A 25072-nucleotide genomic window follows, 5' to 3' on the forward strand; every position below is an offset into this window, starting at 1 on the left:
GGACCATAAATGCACAACCTGTCCCAGCTAATCCTGTGGATTTTCGCACCGAGGTCCCTATAGAAATGTATGGGAGGTGTGCAAATATGCACGCCCAGGGGCGCAAATGCTCAATTAGTTGCGCAATTCAGTGAAAAAAAGGAACACATCTGGACCTCATTAGGCTAAAGAGCCTTTTAATCCTTTGAGTGGCACGCCCAGAAATTTTCCGGGACAAGCTCCACTGCCCATAGCGATATAGCCCGGAAGATTTCCGGGCTATGTTTCACTATGGGAGCTGCAGAGCACAATGCCACAAGCTGTGGCATTGTGCTTTGCCTGCACAGACCCACACAGAACAGTGCAGGACTTTGAAAAACAGAAGCTGGAAGATATTGCAGATCTGTTGGCGATCTCCCGCTTCTAAATTCAAAGTCCTGTTTTGTTTACAGGTTGCCATAGAGACCATCGGCTTGTGAGAAGCAAGCCGATGGTCTCTGTGGCAGGGAGAGCTGGTGCTTGGTTGTCAGAGGACAGCCAGGCACCAGCTCTTGCAGCAAAGATCAGAGAAAACCTCCGATCTCTGCTGTGTTAACCCTTTAAATGCTGCGGTCTATGCGACTGCAGCATGTAAAGGGCTGTCACCATCGGACCCCTGGAATTTGATCAGGGGGTCCTGATGGGTCTTTGTGGAAGTCAAATAAAGGGACAAAAATAAAAAAAAGTTTAAAAAAGTTAAAAAATTATTAAATATTTATTTAATGTTAAAAAAATAAAAATGAAATAAAATCACATGGACAGCAGATCATATGGCTTTCATTGACTTTATTGGAAGTCGTCTGCATGGCGTCCACACAAAAATAGAGCATGCTATGACTTTTCAGCCACGGAAATCGCAATTCGTTCCCGGGGGCGTGAAGGAAGAAGCGATTTTATTTAGTATGCTTGGAACAGCATTTACTGTGGATCCTCCATGCGGACGCCCACGGCGGATTCCGCAGCAAAAATCCGTTTGTGTGCAGCCGGCCTTACAGAGAGGTTTGCTGTTTTATGTTTCATAAGGATGTAACGATCAGAGGACCGCACTGTAATATGTTCATATGCCCTTATAACACCCCCTTTAATGACCCGTTCAATTTTTTTTTCATTTTTGACACAATGCATTTCAGCAACTGTAACTTTTTGATTTTTTCGTGGACAGAGTTTCAAGAGTTCCGAGAATAGTTCATCAAAAGTTTTTGTTTGGAAAACCCCTTTAAGGTACTTTAAGAGAGTCCGACTTAAAAACTTTATAAAGTGCTATAAAAACATGGTGGTGTAGAATACAGCCCCTTAGCGGACGCAATAAAAAATGCATTACAGGTCATTAATGGATTAAATGTAGTGTATTCTGGGTGCTGTAACAATAGAACATATGTATTATCTTATGTAACTAGATAGTGGAAAAAACTTATAAAAATCCACCCCACCAAGAACAAATGCCTACCTGCCACGTGATGACTTTTTCGGCTATTAGTTCTGCATCATCACAATCCAGATTTGCAAGAGCCGTGGCAGCCAGCAGTCTCCTGGCCTCCAGATTTAATTCAGACTGTAAGACAATCTGTGGGATGACATCTGGTGTCTCACTACACCCAAGATAAAATGACACTTTTGAAGATGTGACTTCACCTTCCTGATCTTCAGAGGCGCTCTCGTCATCCAGAACTTTGCTGCTTCCGGTAACCCAACTACAATCTGGAGTGTCCTGAGGAGTCATGCTTGGCGCTGAGAATTCAGAGTCCGTTAATGACATTTGGCCACTGAACGGTGTGGAATATCCTAAGGAAAAAGTACGGCTTCTCTGCATTTCCCTTGGTAATTTCCGTCTGTAGAACAGCGGAGAGTTGTCTCGAGGAACATCTATGCTACCACCTTTACTTTGACTCCAGAAGGAGAACGCAGTGGGTACACAAGCTTCTTTCTTCAAATTTGGCATGAGTGTAGAACAAGCGTCCTCACTGTTTCCAGAAACAAAACACTGCTTTACTCTTGAGTATTCATGTAACTTGCTTAAGAAAGTCATCTGTGATGGTTCTGTCCAAGAAGTCTCACCTTGTTCTAAAAGAACTTCGGCCTTGTTTAGGTCGGAGTCACTGTAACTTAAGCGTTTCTTTAGATGAGACAAAGGCTGGAGACATTCTACATTTCTCCTTTTCCATAATGGGTCAAACTCCTGTTCACTGGACAAAACTCCGTCCTGACCCCCGAAACAAGCTGCAGTGGTGACTGAATGGGTCAAAGTATCTGTCCCCATATCACTACCTAATACTTTATCAAGTTGCTCCGTGGAGAGCTGAGACATTGTCTTCTCTATTTCGGCAGAGAGATCTGGAACATCTAGTATCTGCTCTTCTACCACCAACCTGTTTTCAACCAAGTTTATCAATAACTTACATACTAAGTGAATAATTTTTGGCACATATTTCAGATGTCGCGCTTCATATCCGTGAAGTAAGTGCTGCTGTCGTATTAAGTACTGGGATAAAGTGACTGCATGGGCTTTGGGGTCGCAGCAGGAGAAGACGTTATGCAGTGGGATTAGAAACTGGGTGAACTCTCTGACACATACGAGCTGGACCCGGGTTTGAATTGCATCGTGCCTCTTTGCACGTACGAAAAGGATTGCTTGATCTGCAGTCATCCTGGTGGCATATATTAGATAACATGCGATTAAGACACCTAAAAAAAATATAGAAGAGGATATTTAGATTTATACAATGATATATGTCTGACAATCTCAGGAAAGGGTAAAAAGGAGAGCAACAGAGGCGCTATCTGGTGTAGCACTTTCAGACAACCAAGAAAGACAAGAGGTGCCAAAGTGAATGCTCTCATCTGGTGCGGTTGTGCCAAAGATGAGCACAGCCCTTATGAAATCGCTTCAGGGTCAAGCTTGGCAACTCAATTGAGAATATTACGACCTTAGATGGTCCACTGGTTGGGCCTATTCTGTGACTCAAAACCATGTAAGCTCAATAGATAGTACGTAGAGCAACCAGCTAGTGGGCACTGGTCCCTGACTCATATATGGTGCCAAACCAGCTCCAAATAAAATCAACTTTTTATGTGTGAAAACGGGCATTATGTTTCAACTCTGGAGGGGGGTCTTCTTCAAGCATGAAGCTGCAAAAATAAGACCACCTCACTCCAGTGTTAAAATGCATAGCTTGTTTTCAATACTAAGAAGTTGTTTTTATTTGGAGCAGATATAGCATTATATTTGTGTCAGCTCCTAGTGAGCACCATGCAATAGCTGGTTGTTCTACAGGTCATCTATATGTCCGAAAATGGGAGTGTTCACTTAAATACGTTCTTTGCCTAAATTAGCAATGCAGGCTGAAACACAAAATGACATAAGGTGACTTCTGACACTTTTCTATTCCTCTATCCAGCTGCCGGCAAAGTGCCAATCCAACTCTGAGGTGAGTAATAATAGCATTCTAGAAATTTACTAATTATGACTTATCCTCAAGATAGATTATCAATAGTTGATCAGCGGGGATCCGCCCCTCGGGATCCCCACTGATCAGCTGATATCGGGACAGTTGTTATTGCAGACCGAGCAGGAAGTACACAGATCCGTAGCGCAGTGGGCAGGTGTGGTAATGCAGGTGCAGCTTCCAATGAATTCAGTAGGAGTGGAGCCTGCAATACCAACCTGGGTTGCTGCGCTACAGACAGAGCTTTCTGCTTCCAGCTCTGTTCTGCAATGACAGTGAGCCCAGTGAACAAATGATCGGACCCCCACCAATCAACTATTGATCAACTATCCCAAGGAGTAAAGTCCCAGATAAACCCTTAAGGTACACAATGCTAAGGCCTGGTTCACATGGCGAATTCTTCATCTGAAAAACCCACTATAGAATCTACATCTGACTCTCTGCTGTGGATTTCTACATTGAAATGCAATGCTAAATTTGTTTTTGCATCATTGTATTCTCCATCCATGGAGTTATATCATGGCTTGTTTTTCTGCGGGATGAGAAGTTCATTAATAGCATTTTTGTGAAAACATGACATGACATTTTATTCTACTTTTTTGGAGTCAAGTCTAACTAAAAGCTGTAATTCTGGCATTGGTTTTTAGTTGTTTCTGTTTTAATGGCGTTCACTGAGAAGTATAAATGACCTGTTCATTTAATTCTGTGGGTCAGCACAATTACGGCCAGACTCCAGCAAAAGTAGTAGCTCAGTATTTTGCCCATTCATAGAGCTAAATCCACACATGGAGCCGTGGCAGAATAGCCATGGATTTCTGCAACAATTTACAGGCGGAACATTCCGTGCAGCTCCAAAATCCACTATATCGAACATAAAAAAGCCTACAGCCTTTTTCTTGCATCACACTTTTAAACCCTTTGCCTGGCATTTGGTGGATGATTTTGGTGTCATTAGACTAGTTACATGCTCACCGATGCCGTAAAATCATCAAATGTGAGTTTAATACATTGAGGAAGCTGTCAGGCGGGTTCAAAGGTACAATGCTAAGACAGAGAGACAGACAAACAGAGAGAAACAGACTGACACCTGTAGGCTTTTTTTATTTTAGATATCTGCTCCAAATACAAAGTTACACTCTGAATAATCAACTAACCAAGCAGATTTAGAAGTTCACAACAACCACTTTTCCATACATTTCATGTTTGTGTAGCGAACATCGGGTCAATCTAGTTACTGAAATAGCAATATTTGCAGATGACACAAAACTATGTAAAGAAATTAACACAAGAGAGGGCAGTATGTGGTTGCAGATGGATCTGGATAAGTTGGTGACAGAAAAATGGTAAATGAGGTTAAACACTGATAAATGTAAGGTTCTGCACATGGGCAGAGGAAATACATTTCACAATTACACACTAAATGGGAAACCCCTGGGAAACACTGACATAGAAAAGGACAGGGGATTTTAGTTAACTGTAAGCTTAACTGTAGCAACCAGTGTCAGGCAGCTGCTGCCAAGGCAAATAGGATCATGGGATGCATCAAAAGAGGTCTAGGGACACATGACGAGAACATTGTTCTTCCTCTTTACAAGTCACTGGTGAGACCACACATGGAATATTGTGGACAGTTTTGGGCACCGGTACTCAAGAAGGACATATCAGAAATTGAGCAGGTACAAAGACGGGCAACTAAAGTAATAAATGGTATGGGCAGACATCATGCTATGGACATAATATGATTAAAATAATTCAAGGTATATCCATGTGATGATCATGATGCATGCATAACTCTGCAGGCATGTATCCGCTGTGTCACCGGATGCATGCGCTATTGATGATATCAGAAGCAGACTTAGCTAATGAATGTAACCCTGGCGTAAGAGGTTTATGGTGCATGCATGATTTACCAGTGAGATGTGATTGGTGTACATAACGTTTGGAAGTGAATGCATTCACCTTTACAATATGACCCAATAATGTATACCTTTACAAAATCTGAGGTACCAGACAGCAGGATTGATACATTGTGGACATGGCCTGGGATTAAAAACAAAACTCGGCTTGGTGGTCTCAGGTATGACGACTATCTGGAGGTCACACATCATAGGGAGGTGTGCAACTTATCAAATGTCACTGGCGATACCCTAATATTCTTGTTTTGTCCCCTAATGAACCCTCTAAGTTACCATAAGAGGGGAAAACGCGTTGAGAATTTCTCTGAAACTATCCATATTTGTGTGACATCGTAGGGTTTAATAGGTAGTTATCAGTGGAGAGCTATCGGCGAGCGGGGCCGTCCTTCTCGGAACGCTAACTCTGCAGTCAGGCAAGTACAGTTCAGGGCTTTCCAAGGGACTCTCTGATTAATAGGAGATTGATACTATATCGGAGGTTATTTTTAATGTATATTAATAAGGTATAGCTTTTAATGGGGGGATTTTTTCCTGAGTGGCTTATGTAATACCTCAGATCTACATCTGATAGCTGGCAGTGAGAAGTTATAATGGAATCTGCCTTCTAAAAGTTTTCTGGATGAAATAGTACAGCATGCCGATTTTGTGCTGAATCTGGCCCAGATCTGCCCCAGAGCCTAAGACCTCGTTCCCACTGCTGATATGTTTTCTGTTATCCAGCTCCATCATAAGACGATGCTGGACTGACCCAATTGACTATAATGGGATCCATCCAGCTTCTGTCATGCTGCCCAGCATTTCCTCAGCCGAAAAAGCACAGCATGCTGTGCTATTTTATGCCGGACGTGTGATTGGAGACTCTGAATAGAGCCTCCGAAACAGATGTAAAGAAAATGCCTAAGGCTTTGTTAACACTACTGTTGTGTTTGCGGCTATTTGGCTCCATCATAGTTCGGCACCAGATAAACCCCAATGACTATCACAGAATGCATTCAACTTCCAGCATGACACCCAGCATCTTCCTGCATGAAATAGTGCCTGAACAGAGCCTATTTACACAGATGTTCACAGAGCCTAAGGTGCCATATTTAGACCTTTTTTTGACATATACATTAAATGGAGCCCTAAAGTGCAAGTTATGCAACAATAATGTAAATCTTCCCTTCTACTACCATTACAAAGCTAGGCAGATTCACTATTCTGGTTCAAAGGCAAGTGGCAACTTTTGTGGGAGTTATAAAGGCACCCAGCTTTCCCAGAAACTGATGGAGATACCTGAATATAATTTTAACAGGTGATCACAAGGACTGCAACTTTATGGAGCAACCTTACCTGTCCGCCCAAGTCCAGCATGGCAGTGAATAGCTACTTTTCCCTCTTGTAAGGCAAAAGACATAACTTTAACCATGTCGAGAATGGTTGTCAGGGAGGCGACTCCGTAGTCTTTCCATCCAAAATTATAAAAATATACTGAAAGAGAAAAATAAGTTGTTTTTTTTAACTCTTGCAGAAAACTGTGAGAATAAGTCATACACACAATGTGCACTGGGGTCAGTCTGCTACTGCATATATTGTGTGCCCCCTCACAGGTGAAAACTTGTTAATTAGCAGCAAGAATATAACAGCATCTATAACAAAGGAGCCATAGAACAGAGCGTCATCCTGTTGTGAATAGCGCAGGACGCGTGAAATGTGAAGAGCAACTGACCTCATAAAGATGATATAATAGGGTCTTCTATCCCAATTATTAGGCCCAGGACTAATTGCACAGTATCTCTGCTTATGCTGGCCCATTGTGTCACAGACTGCAGTGTGCTATGTAGATGAAGGATGTGGATTTTGTTACCCACCTGCAGTATACATTTCAAATTTAAAGGGGTCCTTCAGGATTTAGGGAGTTTCCAATCAGATACATTTATTGAATATCAATTGGAGACCCCATTCACGGTTCCAGGTGTAACAAATCTGTATTTTCAACAAGGCTCACAATCGCCCAGAATCCCATTCTCTGCACCCTTAGCAAACATCTGATTTTGCAGGGGGAAGTCAAGGCCAGTCTGACATATATTTCTATTGCAGCGGCCTCTGCAGGGAAAATGCAGTCTTATAGGATGGGCATTCACATGAATCACTGTCCACTAATAATAAGATAGCAAAAGGTCCACCAGGACGGGAGCTGCTCTTACTCAGCAGCTCTCCGCTCTGGAACATAGGGGGCTCTCTTTCTATGACATTCATATGCTTTAATAGACCATAGGAAACAGAGATGTCATCTTGGTACAACCCTTCCAGGCGCATTTTATAATTACTTAAAAGGACTGACTAGAATCATAAAATTTACCAGGGCTCTTAATTCCTACACTCTGCTCCCCCAAATGTAAGCTTTCAAGGTGTACTATACACTATAGGCCCACAGACAATAAAAAAAACCTGTACATGCTACAAGTTGCTGTATAGATGGTGCCAAAGACACACCCCTTCTCTGACATAACTTCCTGCTCTGCAGCCATTGGCTGAAGTTACACCTTACAGACTCCTTGCTCTGCCTCAAAGAGGGCGTTGGTTTGGCAAATACTGCTCTAGGATCTGTACTAGCGTTTGCAGATGGTATGAGCCAAACATTAGAACGAGGTCTGTTTTAAATTTTGCAATAGGTACCCCGTGCTTTGTGGTAACCAAGTTGAAGAGGACTTTAGTTTCTAAGGTAAATTGTATTTTCAAAACAGGAATGAATATTTATATATTTAGGCTTAATTACAATACGTTTACTAGAGCACGGTCAATATAGCAGGAAGTAAAGGTTTAATGTAAAAAGTCAAAGTGTCCTAGAACATCTGTGACAACTCAGCGTGAAACTTACTTTCCAATTACTTGTAGCAATGAGCGGCGGAGCCAAATGTAGAATCTTACACAACGGTCCTCACCGCATTGCCCAGCAGCACAAATTGATGATGTTTCATAATTAATGAGAACACACAGCAGGATAAGACTTACTTTCAGCTTCCATAAAGGCCTCTGGAAGATACGTGAACCCACTTTCTTGCTCTAAAGGATTCCCACAGCTCGCATGCTCGCCAGGACGCTGCAGGTTAATTACGGTTTTTATCCCACAGCTTTGGAAATAGAGGTAAATAAGAAAAGGAACACATTTAAGATTACAGTTTGCTCTACTTCATTACATGGATAGAAGATTTTATATGAAACTGAACCCTGACATGCCAAAGTCATAGGATGGCAGCCATGTAAGTAGTGTGACCTGAGAGCCCCCACACCTGTATAAGTTGTAAGGTGTTGGTTACCATATTTGTGAGGCTGAACAATGGCCAGTGTGCTCACAGCAAGGCGATGTGAATTATCGGAGTTCGAAAGAAGCATGGTATTGGGTGCTAGATGGCTGGGACATTCCATTTCTGCAGTTATGCGGGCATTTAACATACTTTGATCCAGTGTCACATGTGTATACCGGTTATACATCACTGCAGGCATTACCACCAACCCGTCAACTGGTGCAGATGGCCACTGCATCGCTGTCACTACTCGATGCACACTGTGCATTGGTAGTCGGAGAGCACATGCTATTCATGATTGGCTAGCACTGTTCACATGAGCATCACTAGCCAATCAGAGAAGGTGGATCAGCAGGTGAATTAAGAAGAGAGTGGCATCAGGTAATATGATTCTCCCTTTGGTTCTGGGACCAGAAGGTCACTTTAATTTAGTTTTACTGTCATATTGGCATTTGCTTTACTGTCTGTACTGACATATGTACACAATTACCTCTGGAACTGCTTAATGATGTTATACTTTTCTAGGATTTCTGTAGATGGTCTAGCCATTGCCAGTATGTTGTCCGTGATCCTGAAATAAGCATAAAGTCAAAATGGCATTTTTGTCTCCCATCTGCCTGGTCTCTTCATACAATACCCAGTGAAACATTTAATTTACAACAGAAATGATTTACCTAAAAAGATTATCCCCTTTTGACAATCGCATTCTATTAACCCTTTTCAGTCCAATTTGTATCCTGGTTTTCCCAGGGGGCTTACTCTTTTTCTGCCGTTACACAACGGCGTTATATGCTGGCTAAAGCCAGTACTGCATAAGGTGACAGGTTGGATAGGCTCCGACAGCAGAGAGGCTGGCAATATACAGTAAGAGAACCCCAACGGACATCTACGAACATCGGAGCTGTACAGCCTTAAATCATAATGTCTTCACAGGTCAGACAGTGGATTGGAAAGGGTTAACAGGGCCCCCATGTGATTTGGCTGCAGGGACTTCTTTCATTTCACTACGACTTCTATGGGGGCCTTTGCTGTATAATACGAACCCATTGGCATCAATGGGTTCTATCATCTGTGCATTGCACACGTGTATATATTTTACGTGCCCAAAAACGTGTGCAAATACGATTGAAAAAGCCCTAAGCTCTGTTGGACCACTACTACCGTATGACTGAAGGAAAGTGTACTGGAAGTGGCCTCCTTCTGCTACAATTGGGACAGATCACCTAGGAAGTCATCCACCGTCATCTGTAGGACATTCAGATGCTGATCCACATTGAGAGTTCCTGGAATGAACACAGGTCCAACGACGGCGCATGTATCATAGCAGAGGGAGAACTTTGAGTACACTTTCCTTACTTTTTTCAATATACACCAATAGTGAGGAATAGTGCTGGATCCGTCTTGCTGACTGCATTCTGTATTTAACCACATCTGTAACTAGAAGCTAGTAACAGAAGAACCTGGCATCAGGACAACTGAGAAGGTACTGCTAAACTTTGGTTTTGAAAAGACATAAATGAGTTCTTTGCTCCCAACATGATTAATGAGGAATCAGTGCAGTGCTTACCAGGAGGAATACAGTCCCTTAATAGCTTGTTCCTCATCACTCCACCGGGTAGGGTTTTCATATTTACATGCACGACCTCCGCAAGTCATTGAACACTGCATGTGGCCAGGGATGACATGACGCAGACGTTCTCCCACTTTGGTGTATTTGGAAGTTGGACGTCTTCCGCTTCCTAAGTAACAGAATCATAAAAATTGAGTTCATTAATTAACTACTGCTAACTTAAGAGGCTTCTGTAGTGTGTGTATGTGTATATATATATATATATATATATATATATATATATATATATATATATATATACACACACATACATACACACACACACACAGGAGGGATTTATGCAGGGAAGGGTGGTGTAAAAAGTGGCAATTTTTGGCAAAACTAAATTGTGACTTTTTGAGTTTATGAAAAGTGGTCATGTCTTGTCGGGAGGGGCATAGCCACCCAATCCAACAGATTTAAAGCAACCCTCTGGGCCAGGACAATCAAAGATGGCTAAACCATGTCTGACTACCTGGTGCACACTGTGTATTAGTTTGCATCATTAGTCTAAGAAACTATGCACTGCTTTGATTGGCCAGTACTACCCATGTGAGCACCACTGACCAGTCAGAGCAGCATATAGTGTCTTAGACTACTAATGCACAGAGTGCATCTGGTAGTCAGAGGAGCCATGCAGTCATCTTTGATTGTCCAGGACCAGAGTGTTGCGTTAAACATACTTTACTCCAGATACTTTATACCAGAGTTCAGCTCCAGCTGATGGCGTAGACTTCTGCTTAGGCGCACGAACAGCCTGTGATGCGTGTAATGTATAAAGAGTCACCAGGGATTATACACATCCATACCAACCCACATAGATGCACATTTTTTTAAGGTTTTGAGTCATATTTATGGTATAGAAAAGTCAAACATTTTGGCGCCATCTTGTCCAACATACAACCCATCCAACTTGGAGAAGTTTTGCCTGGAAGAATAGGCAAAAGTCTGAGTGTTTAGATGTTCTAAACTAATCGACACATACCCCGAGAGACTTGCATCGGTAATTGCTGCACAAGGTGTCCACTTTCAGGGGACGAATACTTAGCCACAATAAAGTTCTCCCTGTTTTGTCTTAGTTATTGTTTGTCTCTCAATAAAAAAACGTTTGCACCCTCAAAGTGGTCAGCATGTTGTGTAAATCAAATGGTACAGATCCCAAAAGATCCATTTTAATCTCAAGCTGTTATGCAACAAAAATGAAATGCGTGTGTCACAATACACACGTGACGAACCCATTGAAATGAATGGTTCTATCCTCTAAATATGGTGTGCGCAAAAAGTTTGTGCACACAAATACATCTGCGTGAAGCCGGCCTAAGTCACAATATAGGTCAGTGTTACTGTTCTGCCAATAAAAAGATCAGTCCGCCGCCTTGTCAGTTCTATCCTAATGAAGTGACAGGGAGCTGTAATGATCTTCTCTTGCCAATGAAAAGCAATGAACATAGAAATCGCCGCAGATCCGTGTCAGCACCAGCGCAGCATTCTCTGCACTGCGCATGTGCGGCGGCCGGCAAATCCGCAGCAGAGAGAAGACCAATCCAGACAGGTACATGGGGGGGGGGGTCACCAGCTGTGTGAGGGAGGTTTTAGAATGTGTTTTTATGAAAACATGAAATTTTAAAGTGGATATTCAGGAATGGAAGGTCTTGTAGAAAGACAGTCGTGTCTGCAATACTTTATTGCATCCTGTGTTCATATAGGACGGCAGTTGTTTGGTTTTTAGATGAGCTAAAAAACCAAGTGACTTTAACAAGTGAGTGGTTCTTGCTCAGTTGCCCTTTTGGGTCCCATGTTCATACGGGCCATCAGTCATCCGCAATTGCTCTTTCGCATGATCACTCAGGCGACTGTCGTCCCGTGTAAAAATTATTACTATATTATTATTATATTATTCTTCTGGACGTAAATAACGTATGAAGTAACACAAACTGTAACCGGTTTACAAAAATTCTCCATTACCTTTCATTACCATGGTGGGTGATATATACGATGCACACCATACAGAAAATCTTACCGTCTTTCCCCGAAAATAAGACAGTGTCTTATATTAATTTTTGCTCAAAAAGGTTTAACTTTTTTACATGTATAGCTGCCTGGACACTATTTAAATTGGCTTTTTTAATTAACTGTCAGCAGGGCTTAATTTTGGAGTAGGGCTTATATTTCAAGCATCCTCAAAAAGCCTGAAAAATCATTTTGCATCCTCAAAAATTCTGAAAAATCATGATATGTCTTATTTTCAGGGTACGTCTTATTTTCAGGGAAACAGGGTAACAGTGTGGCTATACATTAGGTTCTTATTGTATCTCTATGACTACTGGCTATTAAACTTTATGTACTAAACCTATGACTTTACATAAAAGGTGAAGGATGTGGAATTCAGGAAATGAGCACACACATTATTTACATTTCAGAAACAATATACTAAGGTTGTAGCCGAATTTGCCATTTAAAAAATCATAAAAATTACATAATTTACAAAAATCAAACCAAATCAAAAATCTCCCTTGAATTAATGTATAAATGTTCAAAACTTAACTTTTTATATTGAAGATATTGATAGCCCCGTCTTCTGTGCTGACTGATGTCATGGCCACCATGACCCTATGAGTAGAAGCGGACAGTACCTCAATGGCTGATGAGCGCCGTCGCTGGAGGCAGATGACAGGAGCAGAGGTGGAAAGTCTGCGTCCATGGAGAAAGTTCCTGAGGATACTCACAGCTGAATGTCTCCGGTGTGATCCCTGCATGGCGAGCTGTGTAGAGCCAGCTGTGCTAGACCTATCACTCAACTGCTGGGAAGCATACAACTTGCTGGGAATGTGCCGATGAATTTATAGCCTCTGACTGCACGTCTCTATAGGCTGCGAGGTTTCTATAGAAACCAACAGCTTGACTCATTGATGGAGTAAAATAATAGGTCCATGCTAGACCAACTCAGGGAGTCTACACCTGCAGCTGCCATGTGGGGTTCAGAGTGGTCTCTGTGCCGTACGGTGACGCTCTTATCCTTCTTCTATCACTCTGTTACATACAAATATCAGAACCTAAGAAGACTTTCTAGATTTATGTCAGTAAAACTGATTAGAAACAATTCTACAACTTTCTATTATATCCGGTTTAACCCCTTGTTTTGCGCCTTGCTGACCAACTAATTCAGTTTTTCTCATCGTTGTATTCCTAGAGCCATAACTTTTTAACCCCTTAGTAACCAAGCTCCCCCCCCACCCCCTATTTTCATTTTTTTCACCCCCCTTTTAAAAAATCATAACTCCTTTATTTATCCATCGATGTCGCTGTATGAAGGATTGATTTTTGCGGGACGAGTTGTATTTTTCAATGGTACTATTTAATTTTTAAAAATTCTAATTCCGCCATCTTTCAGTGCGTCTTGTTTCTACGGCACACAAACTGAAACAAAAATGACATGATAACTTTATTCTATGGGTCAGTACGGTTACTACTATACCAAACTTATAGAGTTTTTTTGCTGTACTATTCGGATGTTTTTTAAAGATATTATATTTTTAAAAATTATTTTCTGCTGTCATCTTCTGCGCACAATAGGTTTTTTATTTTCCCATCGATATGGTTGTGCGGGGGCTCATTTTTTGTGGGACATCCTGTAGTTTGCGATGGCAGCATTTTGGAATACGTACGACTCTTTGATCGCTTTTTATTACATTTTTTCTTGAAGACAGGGTGACCCTGTTTATTGTGCGGGCTTATTAATGCGTTACTTTGACAGATCGGACCTTTATGGACACAACAATACCAAATATGTATTTTTGTTTTATTATTTATATTCTTTTATTAAAAAGATGGCAAAAGGGGTGGTTTAAACTTTCATTATTATTATTTTTTTTAATAATTAGTAAAACTTTATTGATCTTAGTTTTACTTTTTTTCTTAGTGCCCAGAGGCAACAACTTGAGATGCTTTGATCACTCCTGCAGTACAATGTAATGCCATAGCATTACATTACACTGCAATCGGGCAGGCATTCTATCAAGCCAACCCATGAGCATGGCTTAATAAGCAGTCTGCCATGACAGCCCTGGGACCTTTTAGAAGGCCCCGGCTGCCATGACACCCGCACGGCTCCCTGCGATCTAATCGTGGGGGGCCGTACAGGACCCCCGAATATCGTTAAGGGGATTTAATTGCTGCTGCCAGAATTGATAGTGGCATTTAAAGGGTTAACAGTTCCGATGAGCCATGCGGCTTATCAGAGCTGCTGCCAGCGGCTGTCAACCGTAAGAAACAGCTGGGAGCCGTAAAGTATGGAGGGAAATCGCCGCGTGATCTTTCTTCATATATAGCCTGGCGATACAGGACGTAAAAACACGATAGGCCGGTCACTAAGGGGTTAATATTCCCATTGAACGATGATTTTTAGGTGGGCATAAAATCCATCTTTCAGCCGGAGAGAGATAGCAGGGACCGCACGCTGTGTTCTCCATGGGAGCAGCTGATTACATTGTATTCAGCTGACAGCCCACAGCAGCCCATGCAAAAAAATGCAGCTGAGTGCAAAGTCCAGATCACATGCTGGGATTTACATCTACTACATAAGGGGGCATTATTCTTTTTTATGGTGCCATTATTACTACATAAAGAGGCATTGTTCCTTTATGTAGTAATATTATTACTATATAAGGGGGCAATGTTACTATGTATGGCGTCATTACTATATAAGAGGGCACTCAAATGGGACAATATGAGATGACTATTGGCCAAATAATAAATTGCTCGAAAGAACATATTCAAATGACATTCATACTTACCTGCCTCGTTGTTTCCTAGCTGTGAAACCACCAATCAGTCCATGGAATGAAGAACTTTTCGTTGTGAATCCGTGCACAGACTGTACTCTCATCATGGAGAGCGTGGCCATGCAATGAAGAGAAGCAATCCATTCAATGGACCAAGTGCCGGCTTCAGAGGTGGACAGAAAGGGAATGACAGTGCAAGTGAGTATGTAAGTCATATCCCCAGACGCAGTGGCCTCGGGCCTATAAACCCATACCCTTAGTTTATGGGGTTCCTAGGAGCTGACATATTCCTGACAAGTATTCCTGAAAAGTCCGTTTTAGTAAATATTTGTATTTCCCAATATATAGAATTTCTAGATAATTTTTCCACTGAACTTTACACTTTACCATTCTTCAGTTATTTCTCACAGAAATTTGAGAATAAATTGACAGCTGGGTGTTCCCATTTAGGGGTGTGTCCTTTTACAGCCAAACACTGTCCAATCAGAGCAGCTAGTGTCAGACTATTTACTGGCACCCACAAAGATAACAGGTAGTCAACAGCACAATCCAAACACCCTAGTGGCTGGGCAACGATGCGGAGTTACACAAGACCAGGATCCATGGACCCAATGTGCAAACCATAAAGGGAACGTGATAGCATGTCAACCCACGTGCATATGCATCATGGCGCTGCCTCATCAGACCTAGAATGTCCCACTCAGAGCAAACAATCATGTATGCGGATGTGTGAGCCCTCACCAATGTGCATGCGTAAACAATAACTAGTCTGCACAAGTGAACCCATATTAGGGTGCATGCTCGAATCTGCGCCAGAGCACACACGCTTCTACTTGTTAAAAGAAAGATGCATCTAAGGGATATTCGAGCATTCCTGAATTTGCAAATATGCCAATAATGTCATAAACAGGGCCCCAATTTGAGAGATAAGCTGGTAAAAATTTTGATTGGTTCAAATACTTGGTTGGTCCTGTTCCCCCCCCCCCAACGTGGATAATTTCCAGTGCCTCAACTGCTCCTGCTGTAACAATCTGCTGAAGGGTGATAGGGTTACTCATCCTCTTACAGGTAGATCTGTTAAGATTAAACATAGGTAGACATGTACACTATATGGACAAAAGTATTTGGACACTGCAGATAATCAGCAAACATGCAAATACTGGGTTTGCCGAACGGCATGCTGGGAAGGGCATGGGTAAAGTAAAAAGCTGCTCATTTCGTACTAACTATTCATTCATCCGATTGAGCACTTGTGGGACGAACTGGAGCGACGGGTACGACACTGCCACCCACACCCATCTTCACAACAATCTCTTCTTACAGCCTTGCGTAAGGAATGGCGAGCTATTCCTGCCCAGACATACAGAGAACTTGTGGAAAGTATGCCTCACCGTGCTGCCGTTGTGATACAAGCAAAAATCACTTGCAGTGTCCAAAGACTTATGTCCATATAGTGTATGTCATCGTGTACTTGATTGTGCGCCCTTGTGGGCTGATCTAGCTGAGAGAAGCTACAATGGAAGTCCGTTCTCGCATAGTCAAACATAAGAGCACTATACAGACTAAAGTCTATAGACCAACCAATCCCTAGACACTTCATGGAGATGAGCAATGCATTCATACCATACACGAGGGGTATGTAGTATGCAGTCCTAAGCTCTTGCTCAGGACCTAAAGGTTGCGAGTTCAATCCCCGCGTGGTTCAGGCAGCCTTCCATCCTTCTGAGGCCGGTACAATACGTATCCAGCTTGCTGGGGAGTACTAAATAAATTACCTTAGAGTGCTGCAGAAAAAGTTGGTGCTACATAAATCACAAGTCTCCCCCCCCCCCCCCCCCCCTTCAAACGGGATGATCTGCTGGTCTAAACAACTGAAAGAGTGAGTGACGCCTACTAGCTGTTGGCGCTCGTGCAGAGTGTTTAGACAGGCAGATCACCGCTGGTTTCTCGCTCATCGCTTCTTATTCCATATAAAGCTCTGAGCAGAAGCGTTTACACGAAGCGAGAAGTCAGCGATCCAGTGATGATTTTTATGCTGGTTTAAAGTGAGCAACAAACGAAAAATACACAAATAATGCACGAGATGGCTGTGCATTTAGACGTAACAATTATCACACGTTTTCGTTTGGTTGAACGAATTGTGAGCATTAATCGTTACATTTTAGGGTCATTGACCATGTGCCATGTTCAAAAAGGGTAGGTGATCGCGTGAATTGCTTAAAAAGAAAGAATTGTGATGGATTTACCTATTGGACAGCATGTTCCCAATGGGGCTTAATACGGAATATAGAGGTCAGCCTTGTATTAGCTGCATAGGCTGGGATTTGGGGTTTCTTCTGTGTATGATGAGTTTATGGTGTGTTATATGTGATTTTAATTGTAAGTTTGTTTCTTTGCAGTCTTTAAGGAAGTTGCCAGCCCCGACCTTTGTGCATACATACTTCATGACTTACAGATGAATCATGACTGGCATATTTTATCCCTTGATAAAGGGTTTTCTTTTCTTTTATGTTTATTTGCTTCTTTTGACGTATAATAAAATCTATTTGTGGTAAGTTATTTTGGATGTCAACTGTATATGATGATGTCCACTTCTCTAGTTTGGATCGATATACTGCAGATTGATTTGTTTTGATCATATGATCGGGTATTGATCAGTTACATAGAAGTTGCCATAGCAGCGCTTGGATGCCTCTTTCTAGTGGCAACTAGTAGCGCATGCAATCTGGTGCAGATTTTAGCATGTGCCTGCCAGTTATGGTCTGCGCATGCGCATACATGATTGTTTGCTCTGAGCTGAGTGGGACACGCTGGGTCTGATCAGGCGCCTGCTGCTGTTTACGGAAGAATAAAGATCTTGCTTTTACTGCACCCTGGATGCTCTCGCATTCACTTTATGCTTATGGACACCCTTATGGAATGCTAACTGTCAACTTATTCATACAATTTCCAGGAGGAATAATAGAGGAAATGCACATTGTAGAGTTCTAAGAAAAAATGCTGCAGAATTGTTATTGCATTAGGAATATGTATAAGTATTTTCTAATAAAAAAAAAAACAAAAAAACATGTCAAGAGTGGTCATAGGTCCTCCTTAAAAAATACATCAGATTAAGGCCTCGGTCAGACGAGCGTTTTTCCGCGCGATTTGCGCATGCGGTCTGCGCATATATAGAGCCATTGCTTCGCAATGGGATCGGTCACATATCCGCTTTTTATGCGGATATGCGATAAATTATAGGACACGACGAATCGCAGATCGCACCTATCTGTAACAGCTGTGGCAGAGAAGAACGATGTTCGCCCATTGAATTCAATGGAGCCGGCAATACAGCCGGCTCCATTGAAAGCAATGGGCTGCTGGCGAGCGCGGCATGAATTTTCGGGAAGGGCTTAAAAATATAAGCCCTTGCCTGAAAACCATCCAAAAATGTGTAAAAAAAAAAAATTTATACTCACCTTGTCCCTGCAGACGGAGTTCAGCCGCGGACGCCGGCAGTTTTGAACTGCTCTGTGTAGTATTCAGCAGGCGGGGATTTAAAATCCCCGCCTACTGAATGGGCTGCCTCTGATTGGTCACAGCCCTCACCAATCAGAGGCAGCTCTGACTCACTCATTCATGAATTCATGAATGGGTGAGTGCTGCCTCTGATTGGCTCAGCGCAAGGACCAATCAGGGGCAGCTCTCAGCTATTGAATGACAGCTGAGAGCTGCCCCTGATTGGTTCCTGCGCTCAGCCAATCAGAGGAAGCACTCACCCATTCATGAATTCATGAATGGGTAAGTGAGAGCTGCCTCTGATTGGTGAGGGCTGTGACCAATCAGAGGCAGCCCATTCAGCAGGCGGGGATTTTAAAATTCCCGCCTGCTGAATACTACACAGAGCAGTTCAGGAGAACTGCCGGCCGCGGCTGACCTCCGGCTGCAGGGACAAGGTGAGTATATATATATTTTTTATTTTTACACATTTTTGGATAGTTTTCAGGGAAGGGCTTATATGTTTAAGCCGTTCCCGAAAATTCATCCTGCGCTTGCCGGCAGCCCATTGCTTTCAATGGAGCCGGCTGTATTGCCGGCTCCATTAAATTTCAATGGGCGGACAGTGCTCCTTTGATCTAGCCCGTTTTGCCGAAAACGCTGCTAGCTGCAGATTTTTTGGTGAATCGTCAGCCCCGGTCACGCGATTTGCGGATGCGCATCTGTCATGCAATCCACAAATCGCGGCAAAAAACAGTCGTCTGACCGAGGCCTAACCCGTTAACGCTACAGGACGCACAGTTCTGTCCTGCAGGTTCAGGGTATGTATAGAGGGGGATCGTGGGTCGATCAATCTCCATACAATGAGGGTGATGGCAGAAAATAATTTAAAAAAATTAAATATCTTTGGAAAAACATAAAAGTAGTACAGCAAAAAAAGACTATATAAATTTGGCATTGTAGTAATTAGAGATGAGCGAACATGTCCGTTACGGACACATCCGCACCCGGACACCGGCTTTGCCGAACACTGCAGTGTTCGCGCGTAAAGGTCCGGGTGCCGCCGGGGGCGGGGAGATGCGCGGCGGCGCGGGCGGCAGTAGCGGGGAACAGGGGGGAGCCCTCTCTCTCTCCCTCTCCCCCCCACTCCCCGCCGCACCCCCCCGCGCTGCCACGGCGGCCCCCGAACTTTTTCGCCCGAACACTGAAGTGTTCGCAAAGTTCGGTGTTCGGGCGAAAAAGGGGCGGGGCCGAACGTGTTCGCTCATCTCTAGTAGTAATCATACTCAACCATAGAATAAAGTTAACATGTTACTTTTGTTGCAGTGTGTATGCCATAGAAACAAGACGCACCTAAAGACGGCGGAATATAGTTTGTTTTTTTTCATTTCACTTAGAATTTAAACAAAAAGTTTTTTCAGTACATTATATGGTGCATTATATAGTACCATTGAAAAATACACCTCGTCCTGCAAAAAAATAAGCCACAGCTATAAATTTATGGCTATGATTTTTTTATAAGGTAGAAAGAAAAAATGAAAATGGAAGGAAAAAAGGGCTGCGTCCTTAGGGAGTTAACAGACCCTGGAAGCTCCGAAGGTTTGTTAGGACTGCATGCGATTGTACAGGAAATCTGTGCTCACAGGACCTATGACTACACTTGACATGTCTTTTTAAGAAAATGCTTGTATTTTGCATTACTTGTAATGTACAATTGAACAGCACTTCATGATCTTATCATAGGGGAGCCATTCAGGACCACTGAAAGGGGTTGTCTCGCGCCGAAACGTTTTTGTTTTTTTCAATAGGCCCCCCGTTCGGCGCGAGACAAACCCAAAGGATGGGTTAAAAAAAAAAATATATATATATTACTTACCCGAATCCCCGCTCTGCGACAACTTCTTTCTTCCTTCTCCAGGATGGCCGCCGGGATATTCACCCACGATGCACCGCGGGTCTTCTCCCATGGTGCACCGTGGGCTCTGTGTGGTCCATTGCCGATTCCAGCCTCCTGATTTGCTGGAATCGGCACACGTGACGGGGCGGAGCTACGATGATGACGTGGGACCAGCTCTCCGGCACGAGCGGCCCCATTCACCAGGCAGAAGACCGGACTGCGCAAGCGCGTCTAAAAACGCCAGAAGACAACGAATTTAGACGGATCCATGGAGACGGGGACGCCAGCAACGGAGCAGGTAAGTGAATAACTTCTGTATGGCTCATATTTAATGCACGATGTACATTACAAAGTGCATTAATATGGCCATACAGAAGTGCTGAACCCCACTTGCTGCCGCGAGACAACCCCTTGAACTCCGATTAGGGCATAAATGCTGCTAACAGAATTGACAGCAACATTTAAAGCATTAACAGCTGTGATCAGTGTGAACGCTGATCACAGCTGTTGTGGGCATGTGGCAGTTGTCAAAGATAGCTGGTCCTTGCTGTATATAGAGCTGGATCGGGTCCTGATCCCACCGCATACAAGCCCTGATGATGGAGGACATACATGTACATCATTTAGGATGAAGGGGTTAATTTATGAGTTATAGCACCCTGTCCTCTGAGGTAGCCTCGAGTTCACTAAGGGCATCTGTGCCAATAGGATCGTTCATACAGAGAGTACGCAGCTGACACACAGGCAGAGCGGCAGAAAAGAGGGAGATGGGGAATGTAGCATTGTACAAGATTTATATGCCATGAAGGCACAGTGGACATGCAGATGACAACTGCTATGGATGTGATAATGGCTACCATTAAACCTTTTAATGATGCAGCCCGCCCCTTTTTTTCCCCATTTTTATTTTTTCGTCCCCCCTTTTAAAAAAATCGTAACTTCTTTATTTATCTATCGACGTCGCTGTATGAGGGCTTGTTTTTTGCGGGACGAGTTGAATTTTTCAATGGTGCTATTTAATGTACCATATAATGTACTGAAAAACTTTTTAAAAATTTTAAGAGGAGTAAAATTAAAAAAAAAACGACATTCCACCATCTTTCAGTGCATCTTGTTTCTATGGTGCACAAACTGCAACAAAAACGACATGATAGTGGGTCGGTACGATTGCTACAATACCAAACTTGTATAGTTTTTTTTTTTACTATACTACTCTTTTTATTTTTCAAAGACATTTAATTTTTTTCAATTATTTTCTGCTGTCATCTTGTGCGCAAAATAACTTTTTTACTTTTCCGTCAACGTAGTTGTGTGAGGGCTCATTTTTTGCGGGATGTCCTGAAGTTTCCGTTAGTACTAATCTGGAATATATACGACTTTTCGATCGCTTTTTATTGCATTTTTTCTGGGAGACAGGGTGACTGAAAGTGCATTTCTGGCGTTCTTTTTTTTTTTTTTTTTCAGACAACGTTCACTGTGCAGGAAAAATAATGTGCTACTTTGATAGAGCGGACTTTTACTGACACCGCGATACCAATTATGTATTTTTATTTTCTTATTTAGATTTTTTAATTATAGGTATGGCAAAAGGGGGTGATTTAAACTTTTATTACTTTTTTTTTTTTACAATTAAAAAAACTTTATTGATCTTTTTTTTACTTTACTTTTAAGTCCCCCTGGGGGACTACAACATGCGATGCTTTGATCACTCCTGCAGTATGACGTAATGCTACAGCATTATGTCATACTGCAATTTGACAGGCAGCCTATCAAGCCACTCCGTGGGGATGGCTTGATGGGCAGTCAGCTAAGGCAGCCCTGGGGCCTTTCAGAAGGCCCCCGGCTGCCATGACACCTGCACGGCTCCCCTGATCTCACCGCGGGGTGGGTGGGGGGGCATACGGGACGGGATTTAAATGCCACTGTCAGAATAGACAGCGGCATTTAAAGAGTTAATAGCCGTGATCGGCCGATCGCGGCTATAGCCCACGGGTGTCAGCTGTAATAAACAGGTGACGCCCACGCTGTATGAAGAGAGGTCGCCCCGCAACCTCTCTTCATACATACCTCGACGTAAATGTACGTCCTGGAGCGGGAAGGGGTTAAGATTAGTTAACGTGCATTGTGGTATTCAGTAAGGCTAATGGGTACTGGGTGGCAACCATTACAGTCAGGGGCATGTATTCCTATGTGACAGAAAGACCTTCCAGGCTCTTTAGGCACTAGGGCTTGAATGGAACTACTACATTACTCCTGCATCGTCTATATCAGCCATCAATCTATCTTGTTATTGTGTTCATATTCCATTCAGACATTAAGGAAGGTGTGACAGAAGGGGTCATTTACAATAAAGTTTGGACTGGCACGGGCAACTTTCCAACATTTACGACCTATATGCACAATTGCCTCATTACAAATGAAGATAGGACTTCTGAACACCATTGTGGTTTTCAACTGCACTATATGCCTCTGAAACATGGAAGGCAACCACACGTGTCAACTGGTGACTTGATGTTTTCCAACAACGATGCCTTCGTCATCTGCTCAAGGTCATTTACTATGATTGGGTTATGCATAGAGAAATTTAACGCTGCTCTGGAAAACACGGCCACTCTACTCCCAAGTCATCAAACACCGATTCCGTTTTGCTGGGCACATTTTACGACTACGTAAGACAAGAGAGTAAAAGTTGGACACTGGAGAAAATGGATCGGAGGAAGATTGATGCCTTTGAACCTCGGTGCTGGAAGAAACTCCTACGAATTCCTCGCATCACCAAGATCACAAAGAAAACAGTTCTAGACCGCATCAAACCAAAGTTTTCATTGGAGGGCAAAATTACAAAACAGACTCCCATACTTCGGCCACATGATGCAAGCTAATTCGTTAGTTACATGGATAATGCTTGGAATGGTCAGCGGCAAAAGAATGTGCTGGTTGATACTATCAAACCCGACACCAACATGCAAATGATCGAACTGAAGGAAGCGGTACAACAGAGAGCCGCATGGAGGGCTGATCCATAAAGTGTCCGAGAGTCGGCCCAGACTACATAGATAGATAGATAGATAGTATAATACTAAGTAGACCACCTTTACCCCTTAATATATGGTAGGTGAGTGAGTGGTTATTGATCAGTATTTTGCACGTGTGCAATGCTCACTCATATAGCACTCTGCCAGTCTGCATGCTGGGGAATGAGGTTCTTCACCTGCCCTCGTATTTTGTATCAGTAAGTATGGCTGCTGTCAGTGATTTTTGAGTTGATATGTCCTTTTTCTGCAATTTGTTAAGAAATTTGTGCTGCTGATTGTTCAAGAGGGCAAACTTACTACCGGTAGCAAATGTGGAGCATGTCATCCTAGTATCTCATTGGGTGCTTCATATAGACGACATAGTTGGTATCGTTACATCCACTGGTTTGCACAAAGTGGAGCTCCTGGTGCACCTGGTGCACAGAGATGTCACCACGGTGGTCCTCAAATAACTGTAGGTAATAAAACCTTGGCCTAATATGTGTAATGTTGGGTTCACAGTTCTCATAATATCTGCCTCCAGCAATAGATATGAAGATTAGTACCTGAACTCATTGCCGCTTGCTGCATGTTGTTTGCGGCGGTACAACACAGCAGGTCATTCTGAATCAGGATCCCAGACGCCATCGCAGCCACTGAAAAACAAGGAAAACAAAGAATAAAATTTTTTCACAAAAAAAAAACTTTACATGAAGGGTCCCTGTTGCTCCGATCCCGGAAGAACCTGTAGCAGTCCTGTGCCATTTACTGCACATATGACCACTCAGCCAACTACTGGTTTCAGTGGAAATACTGCAATGAACGGTATGTGACCGTTAAAGGGGTTGTACCTGACATCACAGTGAATGGCTGAGCATGCACAGACAGCGCTGAATTCATTTCGATGGGACTGAAGGAGTACTTGCTGCTCAGCCATCTCGTGAGGATCGCTTCATTCAGTCTTCTCCTCACTACAGGGGGTGCAGTAAACCTGCAGTAGGGTAAAGGGGACCCCCATTTTGAGGGCGATCTCAGAGGTGAGATCCCCACCGACCAGCAGGTTCCCCCCTTTACTTTTGATAAGGGATAACTTGCAATTTCGGTACAACCCTTTTAAAGCTAATGATTACCTGAGCGGTAACATGTATGGCACATGACACTCACCTTCTTCATGGCCCAAAGTGGCAGGAACCAAGCTCCTGCACTGGACTGAGGCATCATCTAGCCAGTGAGTCATGTTTTTTTGTAGTTTCAGCCCATCTTCTGCCTATGCAATTTTTCTTTTACTGTTGGAAAACCCCTTTAAAATAAGTCTATTACATAATGGATGGTTGGTTTTCCACCGATGCAAAGTCTATAGAGGTCAATGGAAAAGTTCACATTTTTTACATTTTTATTGGAGAGTGTCTGAAGTCCCTTAATAGATCAGCACTAAAGTAGCAGTCACGCGAAACTTTTACTGAGCAATGTTAGCAAAAACCTTGATTTGCAGATTTTTAAAGGCTGAATTTCTATAAAAATTGACCATGGCAGACAGCTCAGTGCTTCATGAATCACTGTTTCCATATAATTCTCCTTTTGTTTGGTTGAATGTGATATAATGAACACCAGACAGTCTGTTATATAAAGG

The 25072-nt window shown here is 42.8% G+C and overlaps 1 protein-coding gene across 1 annotated transcript in view; it reads right to left on the reverse strand.

The window, feature by feature from the left end:
- PTPDC1 (protein tyrosine phosphatase domain containing 1) overlaps positions 1–24679 on the reverse strand; it is a 47889-nt gene extending 23210 nt beyond the window's left edge. The window contains exons 1-7 of the mRNA XM_066594904.1: positions 24607–24679; positions 24009–24098; positions 10232–10403; positions 9155–9235; positions 8372–8490; positions 6710–6847; positions 1466–2700 (exon numbers count right to left, since the gene is read on the reverse strand). Of these exons, the coding sequence (XP_066451001.1) occupies positions 1466–2700; positions 6710–6847; positions 8372–8490; positions 9155–9235; positions 10232–10403; positions 24009–24098; positions 24607–24679 (1908 nt within the window). The remainder of the gene's footprint in view (positions 1–1465; positions 2701–6709; positions 6848–8371; positions 8491–9154; positions 9236–10231; positions 10404–24008; positions 24099–24606) is intronic.
- Positions 24680–25072: the final 393 nt, after the last annotated feature.

The sequence above is a fragment of the Eleutherodactylus coqui genome, chromosome 3 (assembly GCF_035609145.1).
Source record: "Eleutherodactylus coqui strain aEleCoq1 chromosome 3, aEleCoq1.hap1, whole genome shotgun sequence".
NCBI lineage: Eukaryota > Metazoa > Chordata > Amphibia > Anura > Eleutherodactylidae > Eleutherodactylus > Eleutherodactylus coqui.